A 26,439-nucleotide genomic window follows, 5' to 3' on the forward strand; every position below is an offset into this window, starting at 1 on the left:
TCTGCTTTTGAACTGGGTTGTATGGAAGTGTGGACCCAGATAACCTAGGTAAAGATAAAGGTTTTCCCCTGACATTAAGTCCAGTCGTGACCGACTCTGGGGGTTGGTGCTCATCTCCATTTCTAAGCCGAAGAGCCGGCGTTGTCCGTAGACACCTCCAAGGTCATGTGGCCGGCATGACTGCATGGAGCGCCATTACCTTCCTGCCGGAGCGGTACCTATTGATCTACTCACATTTGCATATTTTCAAACAGCTAGCTTGGCAGGAGCTGGGGCTAACAGCGGGCGCTCATTCCGCTCCTGGGATTTGAACCTGGGATCTTTTGGTCTGCAAGTTCAGCAGCTCAGTGCTTTAACACACTGCACCACCACCAGGGGCCCTAGATAACCTAGCTCAAAGCATATATTGTGGATTATCTGCTTTGATAGGTAAAGGTAAAGGTTTCCCCTGACGTTAAGTCCAGTCATGTTTGACTCTGGGGGTTGGTGCTCATCTCCATTACTAAGCCGAAGAGCCGGCGTTGTCACCTCCAAGGTCATGTGGCCGGCATGACTGCATGGAGCGCCGTTATACTCTAGGTTATATGGCTGTGTGGGGAACATGAGAGATGCAGGCCCTCCTCCTGTCTCCTAGCAACAGGAACTCGGCCTCACTTGAGAGATTGAAAGACTATATTTCCCAGAGTTCACAGGCGCACCCTAGACTGTTTAACCATAGAGAGAGGTGGGGAGAACGTCTAGCTTGACGCAAGGGAGGAGAAAGAGTAGGCAGTGGGGTACGCGATTTCCGGCGGAAGTGAGGCCCTGTGGTTCCGGCCGGCGTGAGTGAGCGAGTTTGGCTTCTTTTAAGATGGCGGCTGCGGCGGGCTTGGAGTTCCAGCGTGCCCAGTCTTTGCTGACTACCGACCGCGAGGCCTCCATAGGCATCCTGCACTCGATAGGTGAGGCGGGCCCGCCGAAGGGCAACTAGGCCGCAAGTTGGGTGTCCTCCTGGGGGGAAGGGGCTCTGAGAAGGGCCTGGCAGAGTCGGGCTGAAGCCGCTGCTGACTCACTGTGAGCCACTCGGACGGAGAGCGGTTCCTGGCGGGGATGGGGCCTCGGGAGCAGGGAGCTTTGAGGATTGCAAGAGCAGGTGCCGGGCTCTGACCGCCGCTTGATCGAAGATGAGAAAGCGCGGCCGAATTAATAGAGAACGAGGCGGCATTCGGGTCTCAATGGAAGGAGGCCCCGAGTGACAGCGAAGCAAGGGATCTCGGGTTGTGTTTATATTGCGTGAATTGCACTGTACAATGATTGCATCGTGTCACCACTTGAACTGCTATGGCTCACTGCTATGGAATAATGAGAATTGTAGTTTTATAAGATATGTAGGTTTTTGGTTGTTTTTCTCTCTCTCCAAACTACATCTCCCATGATCCCACAGCATTGAGCCATGGCGGTTCAAGTAGTGTCAAAATGCATTAATTTCTCAGGGCCCTTCCACACAGTCATATAACCCATTCATACCATGGCAGAAAATCCCACAATATCTGCTTTGAATTGGGGCCCCTTCCACACATCTGAACAAAATCCCACATTATCTGCTTTGAACTACAATATACGGCAGATAACTCAGTTCAAAGCAGATATTGTGGGATTTTTTGCCTTGATATTCTGGGTTAGTATATGACTGTGTGAAAGGGCCCTAGGTTATCTTGATTCCACACTGCCATATATTCATGTGGGTTTTATTCAGCTGTGTGGAAGGGGTCTCAGTGTAGATGCACACTAGGTGTTTGTTTAGGACTGGGAAAGAGGTGAGGACCTTAGGCTGAATGGAGAGGATTTTCCTGACCAAATTCACTCAGGCCCCATCCACGCAGCTATATAAAATCCTCATTGAACTGGGTTATATGGCAGTGTGGACTCGGGTAATAAATTTCAAAGCAGATATTGTGGATCATCTACCTTGATATTTTGGGTTATATGGCTGTGTAGAAAGGCCACCAGGCCCCTTCTACACTTCCATATAAATTCTAGATTACATGTTTTGAACTGGATTATATGGTAGTATAGACTCATATAATCCAGTTTAAAGCAGATAATGTGGATTATCTACTTTGATAATCTGGATTACATGACAGTGTAGAAGGGGCTTCAATTATTTGCTGTCTCCTCTCCTAACTTTGCTCACGTTTCTTGACTGAAAGCTGCTCTTTATGTTTTGTAGCGGAGCTACTAGACCTTCCCAGTTTGCTCTTTGTTGTTTTTCAGAACCGTTCCAATTCAACCCTCAGGACTTCCTGGGTTAAAACTTAGGGTGCATCTACACTGCATAATGAATGCAGTTTGACACCACTTTAACTGCCATGGCTCAATGCTGTGGAATCGTGGAGATTGTAGTTTTGCAGGGTCTTTCACCTTCTCTTTCAGAATGCTGATGCCTCACCAAACTACAACTGCTGCAATTCCATAACATTGAACAGCGGCAATTAAAATGGTGCCAAACAACATTAATTCTTCATCCTAGGTCTGAAATTGATGGTGCATGAGCAAGAAGGGACCAGCATCTCTCTACAACATTATACTGATTAACGATGTAGAGATTCTGGAAAGCAGTTCAGCTCACTATGTACAACCAATGATAAGAATTAGCTAATTCCTTTTCCTGTTTTAGTCTATTTTCTGGATTTTGGGCAACAGCAGAGATCTGGATGAAAGGGGACTGACTGTCCGTACAACTTGTTTGCTATTATTTCCTTCCCTGTGTTTTAAACAGTTTATTATACACAAACAGATAATAACAGATGGCATAGGCATAAAATGTACAGGGTTTGGGAAATCTGTTTTCTTTTCAAATAATGAATCAAGAATAAATCAAGTTAGATACCCCTCCTTTATTTTTTATTATTGTAATTGTTATGTTTATTTGTATTGCACTTCTCATTCCTCAAAGTGGCCAACAACAATGCAATTTGCAACGTATAGACACTAAAATTGAATCAAACAAAATTATTGAAAAGAAATAGTTGCACTCACATAAAACCAGTAAAACTTATTCTTACATTCTTAAAACACTACACTGCACCATCTGACTAATTCTTCAAACTCTTTAAAAGTCTGCCTGAATTGAAAGGTTTTAGTGTGCCATGAGAAGGACAGTAGGGAGGGCCCATTGTGTCTTCTTTAGGCAGAGAGTTCCAAAGCCATAGGGCAGCCACCAAGAAGACCCTCTCGCATTAGTTACCCTTGCACAACAATTAGGTAGGGAATGTGAGAATGAGATATGCATCCTTCGGATGTGATCATTGTCTTATCAATATCAACTACTCACGAAATATGCAGTCTCCAGCCACAAAGGTTGTATTCTACTGAATAATAGCTGCCAGGGATAGAAATACAAGGGAGCTATTGCCCTTAGGACCTGCAAGCTTCTCAGTGGCATTTTTTGGGCCCTGTGGATAGTGAGATGCTTGACTAGATGGACTGATATCTCACTTTTTCTTTGTGTGTATATAACAGCTAATAAATGTACATGCGAAGGAGACAAATTTCCAAAAAATTGAATCTAACTCACTGTCAAATATGTTGAAGTTAGAGCAGTTGAAAATTACTTGTGGTAACAAAAAGTGACCCATGTTCTTTCAGCATATGTCACGTAAAGGACTAAATTAGGAACACAGCCAGAGAAGTAAGAACAACTGTACTTCATGGGTTTGGAACGTGGAGTGTTACCCTTAGATGTTCTGAAGCTGTAACCATAACTCTGAGGATCACTGTACACTTAGTGAGAGTGTACTATGATCCTCAGAGTTATAGTTACAACTTCAGAGCATGTGTTGGAATTTTATTGATTAGGAATTTGGGCATTTCCCTATCCTGACCTGTCATTTGTAAATTCTCTTCCTTTGCAGATAGTCTACTTTTCAAAATATTCTCTTCTGTTAGTTTGAAACTTGATGGACTTTCTGTAAGTTATTTTAAATTAGATGAAGTGATCAGACATAATTTACCTTCTTTTGCTAGACAAAATTACTGCTAGTTGAGGAGGAACTTTATTTTTGTGGCCTTAAGAGCAAAACAAATATTGATGCATATCAAATTAATACGACTCCTGTTGGAAGCAGAACTTTCTCTGGTCCTGTGGACTCTACCCCCAAAAAGGGGGAAAGGTCGTACGGCTCAGAATTTTATTCTGTAGTTATTGTTCAAACTAGGAAAAATGGGAGTCTCACACTATGCAATTATATTACCGTACTTTGCTACCAGTTTAACTGCCATAGCTCCATCCTTTAGAATGATGGGTTTGTGGTTATGTGCAATTTCCAATCAGATACCCTTAGTGCCTTACCAAAGTGTAAATCACAAGTTTCCCTGGGATGCTTTAGTTGTGTAGTGAGAGAGAAACCTACGAAATATGCCTTTATCTCATTGCTGTATTAATGTGCCTCACTACAATCACTTTGATGAACAGGTCTGTCTTACCAAAAATATCTGAGACTATTTTAGGCCAATTACATAGTACAGTAGAGTCTCACTTATCCAACACTCGCTTATCCAACATTCTGGATTATCCAACGCATTTTTGTAGTCAATGTTTCCAATACATCGTGATATTTTGGTGCTAAATTCGTAAATACAGTAATTACTACATAGCATTACTGCATATTGAACTACTTTTTCTGTCAAATTTGTTGTCTAACATGATGTTTTGGTGCTTAATTTGTAAAATCATAACCTAATTTGATGTTTAATAGGCTTTTCCTTAATGCCTCTTTATTATCCAGCATATTCGCTTATCCAACATTCTGCCAGCCCATTTATGTTGGATAAGTGAGACTCTACTGTACTAAGTTTCTCCTCATTATAGTCTTATTTCCCATATTCGAAAGTGCGTCTCATCACAGATAACAATATTCTATTATTTCCGTTATCACATATTCTGGGGTAAGCCATTGGTCTTGTCACAATGCCTTCTGGGTATGTAAAGAAAACAAAATTGCAGTGAGTATGTGGATTCCGTGAAATAAACTGAAGCCAATTCTAAATGAAAATCGGTATGATTCCTGTATCTCTGGGGATTATGTTCCTGGCCTTTGTGTAAATATGTGAAATCATGAATAATAGCAAGGATTTATAACCCATGGAATATCATTGGATTGTGCAGAAAGACCTTAAAAATTCCTACTGAGGACATAATTTGTTGTACATGGATAAATGTAATCATGGGTTCCAGAGTCCTACTGCACAGTCCTTAGCTTTTATTTCCTTAATGTCCTATATACTTAACACTGTCTGCTGTAGTTCATAAACAATGTCTTGGGATGCAAGCATTTAAAAAAATATACCAGTGTTTTTGTGCATGTATTTTATGCAGATATTCTAGAACTGGTAATCCTACAGTTTTTAGTGCTGCAAAACTTTGATTCCATTGCCTTCTTTACAGTATCTGGTGACACATTGCAGAACGAAGAAGATTAATTTTCATAGTGGCAGCTGTGTGTATGCAGCTGCTGTGACATAAAGCATCTTATAAACATGATCTCCCTTTTTTAAGAGTTTTCTTATAGAACTGAATTCTTCAGCTTAATTCCAGAGACCCCAAGCCGTAAACTGTCAGTTGCTTACTACTGAAGCACAGAAAGTATTTAAAATGGAGAAATAGGATGGCATGCATACTCTTTGATATGTTAGAGGCTTGTCTTCTCTTGTCCTCCTAGTGAAACGTGATGTCCAGGAGAATGATGAAGAGGCGGTGCAAGTCAAGGAGCAGAGCATCTTGGAACTGGGGAGTCTCTTGGCCAAGACGGGGCAGGCAGAAGGTAAATCTTGTGTTTACAGTAAAGGGAAATATTAAAACACTAGAAGTGAAATATCAGATTACACTGTTAATTCCAGATACATTATATCATATCTGCTCCCACCCCTGAATTTCAAGTTAGTCTTGCTCAAAAAGTTCAAGAGATGGAGCCCATCCTTATGTAGGAAGTCCGTTTCTATCAGTTTTATAGAATTTCCACAAGTACATGTATTTGTAAAAGAGAGCAAACCTGTCCATACTGAGTTGTCTGACTCTATCACTATTTTGTGGTAGTGTACTCCTTATCCACTAGTGGCATGTGGTGGTATACATTCAGCAGGCTACACAATTCCCACCTATGCTATAAAGCTAGATAAATTAATCTGAATAGTTTGGTAACATGGCTGAGAGATTATCATGTTGATCTTGCATTCATGAGAGAAAAAAGCACTTTACAGTCAGCCCTCGACATCTGCGAGGGTTGGGGGTGAAGGACCCTTGTAAATATGGAAAATTCACAAATATCTCTCAGGGGTGGAGAAAGGTTAGAGAGTGAAGACAGTGTGACACTTCCACCACCATGATACCCAGAAGGCTATCCTGTCCTTCCGGCTTCTTTCTCTGCTAACCCACCTGCCCTCCTTGTCTCTCTTTCCTGCAACTAGATCACAGTGGAGGAAAGTAGTCTGAGAGGGTGACTGGGGTGATGAGGCCATGGCGGACAAGTAGCTTGTGGGGGAGAGAGGCAGGATGGGAGGGCAGGCAGAAAAAAAGCTATGGTGGGCGAGCAAGGCCCTCAGGAATGGAGGCAGAGGCGGCGGGTAGCAGAGGAGGGAACAAAGTAGCTCCACACCCAATATGCTCATTGTGGCTCCCGGCCCTGGCTGATCGCCCCAAAACACTCTTCCGGACTTCTTCCCTCCACTAGTACGTCCATGTACACCACAGTTGCAGGAGAAACAGGTCAAGAAGACAAGTAAGGCACCCAGGGATCATGGTGGAGATATTGGACAGTATAAGAGGGAGGGAAAGGGTTTCTTTCCCCGCTCAAACATCGTAGCCTCCCTGCTGTCATCCAGGCACTCTCCCAGACTCTTTTTTTCTCGGTGTCTGGAGCTTCCCCTTGCACCTAAGTTGTGGAAAAGAGAGGCAGGTAGGGTGAAAAATGTTCCCAGGGCTCAAAGCAGTGGCTTTCAGAGGCGGGAAGGAAGGGTTCTCCTCCACGCCCATTCATTGTGGCTTCCTCACCAATCATCCTGGCCAAGAGCCTCCAAAAACCCACAGAACATTTGGTTTCAAAGGTGGTTTGTGGCAGCCATGGCTATCGGTGGTGCTTGCATCTCCCAAAGCCTCAGGCTATTGTGTGCATATGCATTCAATAACTTCAGGGCAGAGGCTTACAAGTGGCAGTGGCAAACCAGAAAATATTCAAATCTGCAGCTGTCAAATCCAAGGGCTGACTGTATTTTGATGAGTAGCTATCCCTGTTATAATCCAAGTATGAACAAAGGGGTCAGATACCACTTTTTGTCCCCCGCAGCAGGCCACACCAGCCAGTCTTTTACTGAAATTTAACCAGAAGTCACAACTGGTGCTTGTGGATGTGGTAGCCTGAGAGGATTGCAGAAATGGAGATAGGAATGCATGGGTCTGTTCTAAGGGCTAGATAAGAGCTTTCCTAACATTTCATGTTGGTGACACACTTTTTAGACACAGTAATTTAGTTTTACTAACCAATTGGAATTTAAACCAATCTCTTATAAGAGATATGGACACATATATAAATTGTAATTACAAAATTATAGAGAGACAATAATGGAAAACCTTTCATTTAATTTTTTAAAAATACATGGTTTATAAGATAACATATACAGTATTTCCAAGACCTTTGGCATTTCTTGTTACATTTACATGACACACTTACATGCTGCAGCCGACACACTGATGTGTTGCAACACACAGTTTTGTAAACTGTGGGCTAGATGAACACAGTTGCCCCTCAACATTTGCGGATTTACCTTTTGATCCAGATTAATAAAGCTTTTATTGAAACAAATACATTATAGCACTTTGAATGCTGAGCCAAGAAGCCAGAAATTTGCTCTAGGGCAAAGATTACTCTCCTTTTGACAAAAGGATGTTTAAGTCCTGATAATCTTCTGGATCAGTTATTGCAGTAGAACAACAACATACTATTTTGTGGTCTTCCTCAGGAGGATTGTTTAAAAGGTGACATTTGTGGGTACTGTACCAGTTCATATACAATTGCATTGATTACCACTTTGCTTCTGGAAACTATTTATGATATACACAACCATCTCAAGTACCTTGAATGAACAAATTTTATTGTTACAGTCACAGACCAAGAGTATAAAACTTTAAAGCTTTACAACATTAAAACAGTTTTTTTTAAGTGTCAATATTAAAACCAAAATTCACAACATTAAAAGCAGAAAGTCCACGAGTAATAAAACAAGCAAGTTAAAACTTTATTTGCTAAAATCATCCACAAACTCTTTCCTTATTTTTATAGCTGCTGCACAAAACCTAGCCAGCCTATAGGTGATCAATGGGTCCCTATCCTCTGTAAGATATTTTAAATAATCTTCATTTCTGCCTGGGATCCTCTGTACAATGGGGGTAATAAAAACAGATTGAATATCCTCATAGAAATGACATTGTAAAAGGACATGCCTGGCAGTTTCTATTTCCTCCAAACCGCATGGGCATACTCACTCATGGTAGGGGATACCTGCAACCTACCCTGCAGTAGTGCTAATGACATAACATTACATCTGACCAGGGTGAAGGATTTCTAGCTTGGACCTTTCATAAAGTGTATATGGTTTCACAATTGAGAGGTGCTCACTCCAAAAACCTTGCATTGCTCTGCCCCAATCTGTTCAAAAAAAGATTGATCACAGAATTGGCTTTTGCGTGGTTTTGCCATACACCAGCTACAGCAAGGAACTAAACTTTTTCTCTGGTTTGTTCCATAAAAATTATTCTGTTAAGACAAACTGATAAAGGCCAGTTATACCATTAACATCATGCTTAGTTTGGCTCTTAGTGAACATCTCCCAGAGGAGCATCTTTTTTTTGTTTTGTTAAGAAGCTATTTCAGATCCCACATACATAAGACGTCAGTGCAAGAGTGGGAAGATGATGGGCCTTTTGTTAGACTGCAGTGTCATCAGATCTACCTAGAATAGCCAAATGGTGTAGGACAATGTCCAGCAGCTTCAGGAGGGCCACAAGTTTCTCAGCTCAGAGTTAGAATGATAACCATTGTGAGCATGAGCTTTTGTTGTTGGCGTTAGGTGAAGGATTTGTTTTTCAAGAAGCCCCATGATATATCGCTGTACAATTAAAAATGTTAAAAATGTCTTTGTCCAGTCTTAGACTGAGCATTTTTTGCAAGCTTATATGATCTGGTTAGACAATGTGAAAATAATTGGAGGAAATAGAAATTAGTACTGGAAAAGGTGCTACATGGAAGTACATGTCATATAAAGATAATACAAAAATCATACTGAAGATGTGGTGACAGTCAAAGACCTTGTATGTCCCTACTGAAAAAAAACTGGTTCCTAACTTTTAGAATTGTGTGGTCATTTCCATCCTTGAGTGTCTTTGAAATGTGGCCTTTGGCTCTATTGCGGTTTTGATAATGCTAGTTCTTGACTCCTTTGTTGTAAATGCAGAGCTTGGAGGCCTTCTGAAGTATGTGCGTCCTTTCTTGAACTCCATCAGCAAGGCAAAGGCAGCCCGCCTGGTTAGATCTCTGCTAGACCTGTTCCTAGATATGGAAGCAGCAACAGGACAGGAGGTGAGATGAGCTGACTGTTAGGCACAACCTTACCTGTTGTATGTATGTATGTATGTATGTATGTATGTATACACACTCAGAGACACATACATATGTATCAGTATTTGCAGGTGCTTTTCTAGCTGTTCCTATGCAGCGAAAAGTAAATACAGGCAGTCCCTAAATTATGAATGAGTTAGGTTCTGTAGGTTTGTTCTTAAGTTGAATTTGTATGTAAGTCAGAACAGATACATTTTCTTGGTGTAGCTCCAGTCATATCTCTCTATCTTTGGATATAATAGGGAAGGGTTAATACCCCTGTGATGTTTTCTTTGCTGTCTATGCCCCTGTTCAGAAGATTTCAGCTCACTTTCTGTCCCTGTGATAATTACATTTTGAATATTTTGGCTTGTTGTGGCAGTAAAGCTTCAGTGGAGACACCTTTTCCCATGATAACTCTTTCAGGAGTAAATTTCCCTTCCTAGAGGTCGATTTCTCTCTTTCTATTGTCTCACCAATGTTCTTAACTATGTGTCGTTTATAAGTCGGATGCTTGGAACTTGAGGGCTGCCGGTAGAAGCTTCATTAAATTATCTCCAGACAGTGGTGATGGTGCAATGTCCTTCTTTTAGGTTGACCTGTGTCTTGAATGTATTGAGTGGGCCAAATCAGAGAAGAGGACATTCCTGCGCCAAGCTCTTGAGGTAGGTTATGGCATAATTTGATATTAAATTGTGCATACTGGTCTCTCACTAGCTTCCTAGGAAACAAAACATAATCAAACAAAAATATATATAGCAACATAAAACCTAAGCATAAAATATCCACACTGATTTACAGGAGCCAACCAAAGTTCACAAAGTCATATGAGTTGATTGTGTGGCCATTGAGGACTGCTGGGCCAACATGGACTAGCAGGGCCTGAATACAACAGTAGTTCTCAAGCAGAGTTAATTCTCATTCTCTAACATTGCATATCCCGGTCATTGTCCATGCTACAATGAAGTGTATATATGTTACTTCTTAACTTTCTTCCCTAGTTTAAAAACAAGTCTTCCCTTTCATATAACCTCAGAAGTTAAAAATAGTTATGATGTACATTTACTGGGATTTGTGGCATGTATCTATCTCACCCACCCAATCCCCCATGGATAGTGCCATCTTCTGAATGATCTACAGATGCTTTCCCCCCACAGTGAAGAGGAGATCAATGCCCCACCCACCTTCCTATGTGGGTGGGGCATCTTCAGAACATTTCAACAAGGAATGACTGGCATGGGGGCATAGATCCCTTCAGCTGCATCCATTTCCCAAAGATGGAGCCATCTTTGCAACATTCTCCTGGCTCCCTTTTCTCTCTTGGGAGCAATATATTTTTTCGTATTTGCGGGGGCACCTCTGTGAATGTGTAGGGTCACCACAGAAGAGTCTCCATTAAAATGTATTCATTTTTTCTTCTCCTAGGCAAGACTGGTGTCTTTGTACTTTGACACTAAAAGGTACCAAGAAGCATTGCAGTTAGGTAAGTTAATCACTATCTGGCCACAATTAAGAATTTTGTACTGATTAAAAGAGGGGGAAACCTACTGGATATTTACTTTTTCAACCCCTAGGTTTGCTTCATAGTATTATGTGTAACACTTGATTGCAACACATCGTGAATACACATTTGTTTCATGGAGGTAACTTTTCATATCACATTAACAGCTATGCTTTTCAGTTTGCATGTTCAGCAGTCAGATAATTGCAGTATTGCATATAAATTTAAGTACAGGTATACCTCAGTTAATAAAGCAGATGTGTTCCTCAACATTATTTTTTAAACAGATGCTTTGGTATCAGAGGCAAAAACAACATAGAAATAGAAGAAATAGCTTTCTGTGTCACTGAAAAACCTGTGCCTTTCAACCCGTTTCAGGAAACCTTTATCCAAAATTAGCAATGTGACATGCAAAATGAAATAGTCAGGTCAGCATTGTATACATTAAAAAATAACCTACAGACCACTTGAAGCCCTTCTGCTAGAATGCATCTGGGGATTTTTTTTCTATCAGAAGCCTCTACTTTTATTATTTCCACTTTGATGATCAGATCCATGTTTTTCTTTAACTTGCTGGCGACAGGGGTTGTGGTAGACATATCTTATTTCCTAGTTTCACCTTGTTTAGTTCTTTGTGCATGCTCTTCAAGGGTTTCCATGAGCAGCTGCTGTTTACCCTGTTTGTTATAGGTAAGCACATACAATTATAGTAGGATCAACTAAAGTAGGCTCACATTCTTTCCTCACATTCTTTAATAACCACTTTATTTATTGCAGACGGACACTGAAAGTCTGCATTTATCCAGCCCTCCTTTATCATCCTTGTGCCAATCCTGCTAAAATCTTGTAGCTAGGCAGAAGATAAGAAAAGGGGATTGAGCCAGTGTAAAAAGACTTTGTAATAAGGAGCTTCTTTATTGGTGTCTCCCCTTAGTGGTTGAAGAATTGGAAAACAATTTGTCTTCCTATATAAATATATATGTACTGGTCACTTTCTCTGCCTCTCCCAGAATAGGTTTGGTACCTAATTTTCAATCTCATGGGATTAGATTTGCCCAGCAAGCTTCAAGTAGAAATTGGAATTTGAAACTGGTTTCTCACATCAAAGCTGGATATTGAGTTGTTGCAAGTTTCCCTGGCTGTATGGCCTTGTTCCAGAAGCATTCTCTCCTGACGTTTCACCCACATCTATGGCAGGCATCCTCAGAGGTTCTAAGATCTGTTGGAAATTAGGCAAGTGGGGTTTATATATATGTGGAATGTCTGGAGTGGGAGAAAGAACTCTTGTCTGCTTGAGGCAAGTGTGAATGAAAAGAATGTAAAGCATTGAAAAGTCTTGCATCTTTAAAGTCTAGTTTCCAACAGACCTCACAACCTCTGAGGATGCCTGCCATAGATGTGGGTGAAACATCTGGAGAGAATTCTACTGGAACATGGCCATGCAGCTCGGAAAATTCACAGCAACCCAGTGATTCCAGCCATGAAAGCCTTTGACAACACAAAACTTGATATACTTTCACCATGGTTCGCTGCATATTAATCATATAAGTTCCTATGGCAAAATAATCAGGATTGAGTATCTAGGAGTTGTGAGAAAGGCATTAAGTAGAAATAGATTTTTGGGTTATTTATTCCATTGTGTGGTATTTTTTAGGTTCACAGCTTTTGCGGGAATTGAAGAAGATGGACGACAAGGCCCTGTTAGTTGAAGTGCAGCTCCTAGAGAGCAAGACCTACCATGCCTTGAGCAACTTGCCAAAAGCAAGAGCAGCATTAACCTCAGCCCGGACCACCGCTAATGCAATCTATTGCCCACCCAAGTTGCAGGCAGCTTTGGATATGCAGTCGGGTATGTCTTGCCAGTAGCAAATGTGCTATAACTTATCTGAGCTATTAGATGAAGTTTGAGTTACAGCTTCTCCTTGTGATTAACATGTTTTACTTCTCTGTTCTTCATATTACTAGTAAAACAATTGCAGTAAAAACATTAAATATTAGGTGAAGGAAATGATCGTTCAAAGCTGTTTCTGTGGGTCAAACTTTGCAGTTGAATTCTTCCTTTTTTATTTTATCAGAAATCCATGATAGTCTAACAGAGTTTTTTTTAATTCATGGGTTTGTTGTCTACATCAACAGGCATCATCCACGCAGCAGAAGAAAAAGATTGGAAGACTGCATATTCTTATTTTTATGAGGCATTTGAAGGTTACGATTCCATTGATAGCCCAAAAGCCATCACAGCATTGAAGTATATGTTGCTGTGCAAGATCATGCTGAATTTGTACGTAGCATTTATGCCATAAAAATAATGCAACAACTGTTTATTTCCTCCCTCTTTTTATTTTTGCATTGAGAATAATCAGGAGTCTGCAGAGTAAAATGAACTGTGAAGTTTCTTGTGTTGTTTGTTTGAGTTGCAGATATTGATAGCTGTTGAAAAGATATGGATGTTAGGAGAATGCAGGGAAGGAGAAGACTTAACAATCAAAGGGGTTGGGAATAGTAGCATAAAACTTGCATCTCTTTTCAGCTGTAAGTGCTACTCAGACCTCTTGCATATGAGAATTTGATTATCAATATACATTACTGCTTTTCTCTAAGCAATGTTGAAAGGAAACAAATCTTCAAGAGAATTCAAAACCATTTACTCCGAGGCCCTTGCAATCTGAGTATGTGTCTGATCAGTTTCCTTGTTTGTGTCAGTTGGGATCTCTGCTACTTCAAGGAAGCAAAAGAAGTTCAGACCCTTGAGGCAAGCCTGTTTATTTCTAGGCTTTGGGAGCTGAAAAACATAAAAAGCTGTTTAACATTTTCTTTTTCCACACACAACATGCATTGGTAAACAGAAGAACCAGAAGTCTTTCTATACAATAGCACACATATGTGATTTCAGCCTATCTTTGATGTTAGCAGGTGATGGAAACTGTGTGTGGGTTTCCTTTTTTTCTTTATGACTCATTGGAGGGACCACTTGCGTGCAAGCTTCTGTGGGCCAGCCAGTCATCTAAGCTAGGAAAAGTAAAATTCTTCTCATTCTTGTTAGTTACTCTATTTGTTGGATGTCTCTGATTTATTCCATATGTCATTTTCAGGAAATTTTAAAAAGCAGTCTTAAAATTGTTAGTAGAATATTGTAGATATTGTGTGGTGAGCTTGTGTGATGGCCTGCTTTCTAAGATTCAGTGAACCAACATTTCACGTTTTGTGTTCTGTTTTTCTAGGCCTGAGGATGTGCAGGCATTGGTGAGCGGGAAGCTCGCACTGCGGTATGCAGGCAGACAGGTATAGAAATGCTGAGTTACCTTTTCTGTCCTCAAGGAATCTTTCGACCGTAGCTGCTACTACTGGTTTCCCACTGATTTTGGCTGCCTTGCAAATGAATCTCTCCTGCAAGAATGCTTGGAAAGTTTCAGATGCTATCTAATTACAATTGGCTAGTTCTCTGCTGTCTAATTTCAAGTTCTTTTGATATAGTGGTTTCTTTTCTCTTTAGCAGTTACTTTGATTAAAACACTCATAGATTTTTCCCTGAATTTCTTTGTGAATGGCTAAGACATTTTTGTTAATTGGGTGCTACAACTACAATATTTGTTGTGATCCAGAGCAATATCAGCGTTGACTCCTTTCTCTTGCAGACAGAAGCGCTAAAATGTGTGGCCCAGGCAAGTAAAAATCGATCGCTGGATGACTTCAAAAAGGTGAGGAAGCATAATAAAGAAATAAACTGATGTTCTTTTCTTTAGATAAATTCATCAGCCTAAGATGTGGAATTACCACATTAAGGGGCAATGCATCTCAAAATATCTAGGAGAACAGGAGAGTGCCTTCATTGAACTAAACCCAATTTTAGTGCCAAGTAGAATAGGCCCATTTAAATGAATGTGTGTTGTCAGCAATCACCTGTCACTTTGATTTCAGTGAGCCTGTTCCAGTTGGAATTGGAATTTAATTTAACCCAATATGCCTTGCTTGTGAACTTTTTGGGAAAATGTGGGCTGAAATAATTCAACTGTGGGGGAAAAACACAGTTCTTGAGACTTCTTTCTTTTTTTCCAGCTTATTCTTCAGTTTATTTTCAATAATTTCATTTTTTTTAGTCATGAGAGATAGAAGCTTGTTTGCTAAATTATCATTCATATTTCCAGGCCTTGACCAAAGCCATGAGGCACACTTGGGCTGAATTAGTTGCTAAACTTGTCAACCTATGATTGTGTTAACAAAGAATAGGCTTTTAAAGAAATCCTAGTAGAATCTGCTGGATTTTGCTCAGGCCAAACACGAGTGCACATTGGATGTATGTGCTTAATGCAAATTCTCACCTTCAAGTAATTTGCATGTTAAAATAAATTTGAAAATGTGTTTGTTGCCTTTTGAAACCTCAAAACCTTGTGTGAAGAAAATGAGCACAGTTTCCAGAAGTAAAGGGAAAGCATTTCAGGCCCCTGCAAAGTTTCTGCTGTGATTTCCCAAGATTGCTTACAGAGAGTAAGTTCTTTATAATATAGTCAGCCATATACGCGTTCTCTTGGGTTATGGGTGCAGAATCACTGTGAAAGTGGAAAAACAGCAAATAAAAAAAAATCCGGAGAAAATACCTCCCTAAGAATATCTAAATTCTGCACTGCAACTCTGTGGTCAACTTCGAGTAAAGGTTGACTATAAAGTTGCACTGGAGGACCTAGTGATTCTTAGACCATATTAACATATCCACAAATATAGTCTACAAATATGCTGGGCCGTTCGTATATGCAAAGTGACATAATTCAACTTTTCTAGGTGAGACTCCTTGATATTAAATGCTCATAGCATAACCAAAGCACCAAATGGATAGTTTGAAGGGGTTATTTCAGGCAGTCGTTATTCTGGTAGACTTCATATGATTAGAATCTGGTCATTTTGGACTCCTTTCTGACTCAATCCAATTTTCCATAGGCTCTCAAAGATTACAAAGTGGAACTCAGGGACGACCCCATCATCAACACACACTTGGGCAAACTTTATGATAACTTATTGGAACAAAACCTGATCAGGGTTATTGAGCCTTTCTCCAGAGTGCAGGTAAGATTTTTTTCTCACCCCCTTGAGGTGTTGGTTGTCTGCTTAGTTTTTACAATTAAACATTATAAACCTGCAGTGAGTGTACATTTCCAGACTTTTTATCTGTCCAAGAAATAAAAAAAAATTATGGGGGGAAAGCTTGCCATATAAGCTAGAGCAGGCATGGGCAAACTTCGTCCCTCCAGGTGTTTGGACTTCAATTCCCACAATTCCTAAAAGTCTACCGGATGTTTGAAGTCCTAAACAAGTTTGACCATGTCTAAGCTAGAGGCATTGGTGGTTATCTGCTTTCAAAACATTACTTGTAGATCTTCCTGCTTATACATATCTTTTCATTGTAACATTTTATTTTAAACTATTGATATTGGGGGTGGAATAATTAGCTTGCAATAGTAATGAAACTGAGTGAAGGGCCTTTTCTGAGGATCTCAGGACTTAGGCAGGTTTGTACAGGGAGATGCGATCAGTAGAACCAAATGCACAAATCAATTCCCTTGCACATATACTTACATTATGATCTGTAAATTGGTCTTCTCCATCCTTATACTCTCTATATTGCTAGACTATAACTCCCTATCATATCCCCAGCATGCTTGTGTAGTATGAAAAGAGTTGTAGACCATCACATGGCGGGCACCAATTGCAGAAGACAATAGCAAATGATTGTGCTTCTCTGAAAATTGCAGTTGAATATAAGTACCTTTGGAACTATGAATCAACAAAAGAATGTAACTGAAATCCTAGACTCTCCCTATGTAAATTATCCTTTCCCATTTACATAAAGGTTGGTATTCTGTTTTCAAGTTACCTATAACCAGGGATTATAGCCAGTCTGGCCACCCTTTACCAATCTTACCTATCTTTCATCATGTCAACAACACAATCCAAACAGGGACAAGAAAGAAGAGAGAGAGAATGAGGAGGTTAATGTTAAAATGAACAGAATCAGCCACTGAATACAGTGCCATCAACCAATCTGTGTGTGTGTGTGTGTGTGTGGTATTTGCTTTCTAGAGACATTGCTAGCGTTACCTTGATTTCTTTTGCAGATTGAACACATATCTAGCCTTATCAAGCTGTCCAAGGTAAGAGCTTGAGTGCTTTTTCACAAACATTTTGAGTACATTGAGTAATAATAATAATAATAATAATAATGCATTGGTTTTAGAAATGAGCATATGTGAATATGGTGCTGTTAGTGTTAAGAGTTTTCAGGAACATATTCATTTACAATTAGATCTCTTGTGATCTTTTAATGTTTTCAAAATTAAGAAAGTAAGAATCAGAACTAAAGTTAAACTGTACCAAGAATTATATTAAATATCAACTACCAGCTTGGGAATTTGACATAACTTGACATTTTGAACAATACTGCTGTAAGCACAAATGCTTTCATGGGGGAAGTAGCCCATTCTATGTATTGCTCTGCTGTAAAATATACATCTGTATAATGTATAAACAATGTCTTATCAACCAGGAAAAATCTAAGTTAGAGCAATTATTTTATTGTAAGGCAAGAACAACATCTGTTACTATCATTAGGTCATGCCTAATTTATGTAAATCATTCAAATTTAGAGCAGGGGTTGACAAATTATGGCCTCCAGATAATTTTGGACTGTATCTGCCATCATCACTCACTATTGGTTAGGGTTTTTGGGCATTGCAGTCCAATATCTAAAAGACCATAGATTGCTCACACCTGATCTAGCTGATGTTTCAGTATTATCCAATAATTTGGTTGCTGATACTTGCTCGCCTGTAGTTAGTCCTGAGAAGTTGATCATCTCCTGATTCAATTTCAGGCAGATGTGGAAAGGAAACTCTCTCAGATGATACTGGACAAGAAATTCCACGGTGAGTTTTTGTTTTATCTACTTAGACCCACAGCTGTAAGGTGGTGAACGAAATTGTTGAATAGTGCTCACCACAGCCTTTGGCCACTTGTCATGACAAGTTGCTCAAACAGTGCACAGAAGTCAAACATCAAAAGTGATGTGTTCTAGTTCCTATACCTTGCATTATTTCTTCCTTGAAAAGCTCTGTCTGCTTGCCAGCTATATTAGTTGATCTACCTCAGAGGATATAGATGGTTCTGGTAGAGTATCAAGCGGCTCATTTAAAGAATTAAAATTTCTCTCTTTTGTTAGGGATCCTTGACCAAGGTGAAGGCGTCCTGATTATTTTTGATGAACCGCCTGTAGACAAAACATACGAAGCTGCTCTGGAGACCATTCAAAATATGAGTAAAGTAGTGGATTCATTATACAACAAAGCCAAGAAACTAACATAGGTGAGGAGCTCTGTGGCATGTGGTGAGAGCTATAAAAGATTTTTGCATTCCATCCAAAGGGGGTTGCTCACTTGAATGACATGGCGCCATTTTTTTCTTTCTTGCAGAGTTGGGAACTGTTGGCTGTTGCTTTGACGAATTGATGCGTGAAACCTTTGGGGGGCGGGACAAAAGGCTAGAAGACTGGCGGGGGGATTTTTTGTTCCCCACCCCCACCCCCTTTTGCTCTACTTCTCACTTGGAAAGTTTTAAGACTTCCTCATCTGATCCATCTTGTCTATACGATTGTGTGTTCCAGTTTCCATGTAACCTTTTACCTGCTGAACTTTGTACTGGGATGGGGAAATAATAATGTTTAAAAAACTTTTGGGGGGTGGGGGGAAGGAAGCAGTGGCAGTATCCTAATAAAAGGAGAGAGGCTAATGCTACCTTTAAAAAAATGCTTACCATTTTCTTGAGGGTGGCAGAGGGGTAGGCTAAATCTTTATGTCGTGGTAGGAACCTGGCCACCAAAGACTGCTTCATATGTCAACAGAATTCTTACACAGAAAGCATTTCTTACATACATTGTAGCATACCCTAATTGTACACAAATATACATGTATTGGAAATTGATGGCAGACTGCAGCTTCTCAGTATATATACAGATAGTGGGGTTTCCCACAGCCTCCCTCCATACTATTGTGGTCTGTGGAGGAATTTTGTAATCTGTGAAGCAGCAACTTAGAAAGCAAGAGCTATGTTAACCTTACGTTCAGAACTCAAGAGACATCAGGCAGCCAAAGTGAGATGAGTTTGCTTATCCACATCAATCTTTACACTACTGAAGTGTTAGTTAAAAATATCATTGGCCTCCCTCAACTTAAAAAACCCTTCCAGTTCAATTCTGAGGCCTTAACGTACAGGCGCCTGCTTGAACATATTTTTTCCATTATCATAAAAAACAAGAGATTGCCCCAGTCACTTTTAAATAGTGACTCTGAATTTTTTTCTCGTTCTGTAATGCATGCTGTTTGTTTTTTGTTTTTTTTTTAAAAAAGGCTGGAATGTACTTGCCTTTTAACTTCACAAAACATGCTGCTGAAAAAACAATTGAGCTTCTGTTCCCTAAAGTTCACCATTTTTAAAGAACCTGAAATGGATTTTACTTCCAGGTGGTTATTTTGGGGCCAGAGAGAGAGGTGTTTTCACCTCTTTGCCACCCCTCCAACATCCAGAATGTGATGAATGAGCCTTAGGGCAAGGCTGCACATTACACCAGCCACATGTATGCTGCCAAGACCTGCATTCCCATGGTGAATTCTTCCATCCCCGTGAGGCCATCTAGAAGGACTTGCCATATGATAGCAGTGTCAAAACATGGAGCTTCCTCATCACCACCAGCTGATGGTGTGGATCAGGAACTGAGAAGACCGCAGTATGATGAGCACTTCTATCAACAGTTGGTGGTCCTAGTGCCAAATTTGACCCCTTGAAACTGTCAACTCAAGAGGCAAGAGTGTGCGTGTGTAGAAAGCAATGTCTGCAGGATATTTTGGCAATCCACTCTTATGGGAGGAGTGAAGGAGAAGAGATCCTAGTCTACTACTCCATTACTTTCTCAAAGTGACCTTCCAGTTAAACTAGTTTCTGAGTATAGATGTTTCAGCAGTATGTAGGGAGAACTACAATGCCTGTTTCAGTGGCATCCTTCTGGCAGGTGTAAAGTGTAGTTTGCCTTTTAAGACAAGTTCTGTGTAAGTCCCGGGGAACATTGGGGTGGTGCGCTTGTGTGGGAGATCCAGGGTGCAATTGACCCTGACATTATGTCATTGAATGATGAAGTTATATTTAAGGTGTTGCCGACATCTGAGTAGTGTAACCTTATGTATCACTGCTCATCTTTCCTTTTGTTCTATCCTTTCTTACACTTGTTTTGATAAAATGATTCTTCTACATCACAAAACATTTCTGCATTTGCATGAAATCTCTCAACTGGCTGAATGTTTTTATTTTTCCTCATGCTACTTTCCCTTGTTTTATTCTCCCTGCACTGTAATGTTCTTTAAATTTCTCTCCAACTCAGCCAGTCCAGAACTTCTGGGGAAGTGACTTTTTTTTGTCAGGGGGAGGGTTTTGGCACCATGAATTTCAAATGTACAAATGGTTCACGCTAACACACACCAGGTATATCTGATGTTCAGATGGCATACAAATAAAAAAATCTTCTTTTTTCAAAAAACTCACCAAGCCTGTCTCTTGTCTTTAGCTGTAAAACTACAAAATAGGTCCTTTTGGATATCAGCTGCATTATGTGACTTATTGGTGACTACAACCCATCCTAATAGTTGATTTTACTCAATAGAACAACAACTTTGTTTAGAGCTGTTCCACACCATGGAATCTTGGATACCTGGGATTTGGAGTTTGGGAATAGATATTAAGAAGTGGCTCACCAAAACTAGGCACCCCAGGACTCCATAGGATGCACCCAAGGCAGTTGGGTGCTATAAAGGTGTACTCTGAAATGACTCTTAATGACTCCCTTTTGGTCAGTCACCGTTTTAAAGATTAGATAGCTTTTATCTCTACCCAGTCCTGTATGCACCATTTCCAGGTATCAGGAACCCGCAACATTTTTATGCACAATACTGTATATCAACATTAGCAAACCTGCAAACAGAATTTGAGTATCTTTAGATTAGGCAATGGAAGAAATTGCTTTAATAGTGGTACTGTTTATGCAAGCTAGTTCTTTGTAACCACAGTTAAGAACAATTTAACAATTTAATACTCTTACATGTATGAATGCCAGAGATAAAGGAAATCATACCTGCCTTTTAAAATTAACTGTTGGTGGTCTGTGGCAGTTACATAACTTCTACTATATCTGTTCCATGGAAGGAGTGTTTTGTTTGCATTGATGTTATCTTTCCTATCGCCAATTCCAGTAATCCACAAAAGCAAAAACTACAAAATTATACATGCAGTACTGTACACCAAGAAAATAAAATCTAGTATACACAGTGATAATGTAACATTAATCCATAGCAACTGGTTTATAAGCCCCTAAATATCTACGTTTAAAATGTTCAACATTAATTACCATGCTGGCAAATGCCTTTGGTGTAAGGCAAAAAACTATTCTAAAGCATGATCATCGCTACTAGTAAAGTGTTCTTTCTGCTCATTGTCAGGTGAGCATCTCTAATGTGTTATATAAACCATAGGCTCTCGGAAGATGACTTCTGAATTTGGATAAGTTTACATTTCAGTAATCAATCTCAAGTCTTGAGTTATTTGGGGTTTTATAAGTCCATACCCAAAATATTTGATCTGGTAGCGAATTAGAGTGGGTACAGATCTCTCAGCCAAGGAATTGTGCTTGTAATCAGACTCTCCATTCAACTGTCTGGCTGTTCTATTCTCCATTAGCAAAAGTGATGTCACATGAAAGTGATGAATATAAATTTTCACTTCAGTACTTGTTCCTCACTTTGTCCTCTGGCAAACAACATAGCCGAGGAGATACAATAATAAGAGAACCAGTCGGACAAGACAGAGTACCCTTCAAGCCACAAAGTCAGAATCAGATGCTGTACTGAAAGTCCGCTACGGTTAAATGGCCCATCAGTTCTTTCCAATTTTGGTAAATGATGGACAGAATTCTGTTAGTGCTTGATACCAGTTCACTTAAGCAGGAGGGGAAAAGCCATAAGTATGGTGACCATGTCAAAGTAAGGAACTGGAAAAATAAGATGCTAAAATGATGGCCAGATTAGTCTGCTTTCCTTTGTGGCTTTGGATCGTCCTTGGAAAAAATAGAACAGCTGGTGTAGAGCAGCATGATATCCTGAACAGTAGTAGGACAAACTGCAATCCTGAACCAATGTGGTTCAAATTCTATATTCAGGACTGTTCACCTCTGCAGTCTATATTAGTTTAAACTAAAAAAAAATCTATATTCTAAACAAAGTTTGTACCGGGTTTTATGTACGTATGTATCATATCTAGTGAATCTACGGTAGTTCAGTACCCTTCTAAGGTGTTCATAGGTGTTGTTGCTTCATGCAGTTTTTAAGTATATCTCTGCAGTCATAAGAAGCAGAAAATTGCTGTTCTATCAAAGAATAAGAACATAATTTTGGAAGCTCAATACTGGCTGCTGAATGCTACATTGTTTGAGCTTTGCACATCTCTGCAGTATAGGTTCTTTTGCCATGCTTCAAAAGAACAAAGAATAGTCAATCTCTTTCATAGAAATGCAGTGAATGGAAAGGGTATTAAAATTCTCCCCATAGATGTCTCTGCAGTTTCTATGACTGTCATTACCAGTGATTGTTTTCATGGTGTAGTTGTGCACGGTTAGAATAGGTTGTCATGAACAATTATGGATTGACTAATATATGTGCATTCAGATTGCCCACTATGCAAGAGCAAAGTGAGCAGTCATTGACATATATCTCTGTATTGTGAGTGGATGAGTTTTTCTCATCACAAGTAAGTCTCTGCCACCTCTCCTATTTTGCGAATGCTACAGACCCCGCACCTTCTCTTCCCTCTTAACAACTATTCATGTGGAATTTCTGGGCATCGCTGTTCAATCACATTTTGTTTCTCAATAGCACCTACTTGGCAGGAAATACAAAGAGAATAGCAGAAGTCCATTAAGCATTGCCTTGTTCACATTTTTCCTTTGATGTAAATGTAGAAATTAATGGAAGGAGTTAGACTGCACTGTAAGCAAACTTAGAAAATAAATAAGGCAGATTTCCCGTCTTGACCTCTACTAATATAACTGTTGGACCTTGCCACCAATTCCAAAAATCTTTGGTTTCCTTGTGGTTTCTTATAATATCATGGTTCCACCTGTCTTAATTTTAATTTTTAGAGTTAAATGTTGTGAGCATAACTTACAATATGTATCATGTACATAACTAAGCTTTCTAAGAACTGGTGCTTTTGCTCACTACAAATAGAGTTATAAGCCCAGCCCAGCTTTGCCAATCTGGTGCTGTACAACCAGAGTTTGGAAAAGTTCCCTTATTCAAATCACAATTCCCAGCATCCCCAGCCAATAATACTAGTAGCCATGCTGGCTGAGGAATTCTGGAAATGGTCATCTACTGCAAAAAAAAAAAAAAAATCTACCAGCTCCCCCCCCCCCCCAGTCCAAATCCAGTACAGCTGGAAGGCACTAAGCTAAGAAAGACTGGGTTAGCCTTTATGACTGCAAACATACAAACAAGACAGGCAGAAATCCCAAAAGATAAAACCTATTCTCAAAACTACTCAGAGGTAGTGGTAGGGAGAATCACAGAGCTACCTGGTTTCCAGGTGCAGAGGGTCCTTAAAATGAATCTAACCAAGCCATTTGGTACCTACTTTGGGTGCACAAGGAAAGCTTTTTTTCATTACCATTGAATCCACATAAAACCATTCTCGACTTTGAAAAAGCTGTTACAGCTTGAACGTCAAGGAAAAATAAACAGTGGAGTGAAAAATCTGAGTCACACTTTGGATAATGTCTCCCAAATCAATTCTGACATTGACTTGCTGTTTAGTAGCAGTCCTTAGTGGTACTATGATTTCTTCTTGATATATTTTATTACCTGCTTCACCTTGAATATCCTAATGATGTGAACAGGTTCTTTGAAGAACTGTGGACTCAGAGGAATATTAGTTTTTGCATTGGCTTTTGGAAGAGGGTATCAATTTTTCATATCTTTATGTCCCACCAATCACTCCATCAAAGAAACCTAGTATCACAGTGAAGGAAATAAAAAGCCAGTTTTTCTGAGAAGGATATTGTATGTTCATTGTTCATAACATACTTTTACTAAATTATCATTTGTACTGAACACTGCAGTATCATCAATAAAGGGTAAGCACAAAGAAGAAGATGAAAGTGACAGTAAAAACTACTTCTGGTAGTATTAAAATTGCAATCAGACCGTTGACAAAAATTTGACCCACCCTGGTTATTTCTGCAACCTAAAGAATTTGATCATGCTTCACTTTATTCCCTTGAGCCATCTAACAATTGCATGAAACAGCTGGATGACATCAGCTGGCGATTTGGGCTGCCAAGTCATACTATGCAGATGATGCTCAAGGCAGTTTTCCTTTTATATCTGAACTTTTGGTGAGATTTACTGACTGTTTGGATCAGACTGAGGTTGCCCTAAAAGTTCAGGTTTGTAGTCTTAGGCTACTCCTGCCACTTCTTTTGAGTGTGCAGATTATATTGACATGATGTTATTTTTGTTTTGTATTTTTACCAAGCTTTGGCAGCTATATCAACTTGATCCTTCCTGACTAACAGAACTGTCCGCAGATTTGTCCTAATTACCTTCAGGTTAGAATACTGCAGTGCCTTCTATATTGTGTTCATTGGACACAAAATGCTGTCACCAAGTTGCTGAGCAGTGCCATTAAGATCCATTCTTTGCAGTCTACAGTGGTTATTGTTTTGATTGGGGGACTCAATTTTAAATATGTTTTTCACTCCTGAAGCCCTAAATAACTTTGGATCTGGATGTCACCTGGTTTAGTATATATCCCATTCAACACCAGAGACATTTCTACCAATTCCATGGCAGCCATGAGGAGTATGGCATTTTAATAGTGGTTCTCATTTTGTGGAATGCTGTCTGGGAGGAATTTTATGAAATCTTTAATATTTTATTTTTCCAATGTGTGTTTCCAGAAGGGTTTTAGTTATTCTCTTGATAATGTTTTTTAGTGCAGCTCCTCCAACGTTCATATTCTGTGATAACCACATTTTAAACAGATACACTTCAATTATCAAAGCCTTTGACAAAAGAAGCGTCCTTGAACAAAGCATTTTTGTGTCCACCCAGGTTTCCCTTTTCTTCCTTGTCTTTTACTTGCTGGAAGTATTTCAGCAGTATTGGAAGGATGATGAAGGAAGATTGGAGAAACACAGACTTTTAGTGCTGGGTTTGTAACAGCATGTTTTCAGTAAAAAAAGATAATAAAGCTTGAGCTGAGAAGGTGATTTTATTCAATGTAAACTTACTGCAAGTATGTTTTCCTGCCAACAACAGCAGTTATTTCCAGAATCCTTTACTGAACATGTGTGCATGGAAAAGGGGTGAACACATAAGTGTGCCTCACAAACTACCTTCAGAACTGTAAGTTTGGACATCAAAATGGAAATCATATGAAAAAGTGGAGACTGATAAAAGAAAGAATTATCCCTGAATCCATTTTAAAGAAGCATTCAGGTAATCCCTAGAACACATGTGTCAAACTCAAGGCCCATAGGCTGAATCCAACCTGTCATGTAATTTTATGTGGCCATCTAGATGGTTATGTCGCAAATAAATAAATAAATATCAGAAATCCTTTCCTCGACTGAGGCCCCTTCTACACTGACACTAGAATACAGTTTGAGGTTGACTTGAGACCTTGGTGGCCAAATAACATACACCACCAACGCAAGCTGCAAAATGCATGGAGGGTGATGCAGCGCCTTAAGAAAAGGCCGAGATAAGTCAATGTTCTCTAGCTCTTCGTAGCATCTGTCCTTTAACAGCATCCTAATAAGAAGGAAATAAGGGTTGTGTGTCACTTCCACAAATGGAAGGAGACTTCACATTTGTAGAACAGCTTTTGATCTAGCACAGAATTCCACAAACAGAAGGGGGAATTTCCTCTTGCATCCTTCAGCCCACTGTGCTATCTTCCATCATGTGCTAGAAAGCCCACTGTACATCCGAATCAGATTTGGGTGGAGATTTCAGCACAAAAGGCGGGAAGGGCAGAGATTGGTGAAACAACACTCCTTCTTCTTACTCTGTTTTCAGAGGTATTTGCTGAGTCCAGAAGCTCTTCCAGGAACAGAAAGGGTACAAATTGATTTGGGTCAAAGAAAACGTCAGTCAGCCTTCGTCACAAGGCATATTTTTTGAAGTTACTTTTCTCAAACCACAGATTCCAGAATTCCTTGGTTAACAG

At 39.7% G+C, this 26,439-nt stretch overlaps 1 protein-coding gene across 1 annotated transcript; it reads left to right on the top strand.

Annotated features, from left to right (window-relative positions):
- Positions 1 to 781: 781 nt before the first annotated feature.
- Positions 782 to 20,702, top strand: psmd11 (proteasome 26S subunit, non-ATPase 11). The gene is made up of 14 exons (XM_003222417.4): positions 782 to 941; positions 5,700 to 5,801; positions 9,484 to 9,608; positions 10,220 to 10,291; positions 11,052 to 11,109; positions 12,782 to 12,976; positions 13,264 to 13,408; positions 14,349 to 14,409; positions 14,763 to 14,825; positions 16,060 to 16,185; positions 17,235 to 17,270; positions 17,990 to 18,041; positions 18,335 to 18,477; positions 18,585 to 20,702. The coding sequence occupies exons 1-13, from the start codon at positions 851 to 853 to the stop codon at positions 18,475 to 18,477; spliced, it is 1,269 nt and encodes a 422-aa protein (XP_003222465.1). The 5' UTR covers positions 782 to 850; the 3' UTR covers positions 18,585 to 20,702.
- Positions 20,703 to 26,439: the final 5,737 nt, after the last annotated feature.

Source organism: Anolis carolinensis, chromosome 6 (genome assembly GCF_035594765.1).
Source record: "Anolis carolinensis isolate JA03-04 chromosome 6, rAnoCar3.1.pri, whole genome shotgun sequence".
In the NCBI taxonomy this organism is placed as follows: domain Eukaryota; kingdom Metazoa; phylum Chordata; class Lepidosauria; order Squamata; family Dactyloidae; genus Anolis; species Anolis carolinensis.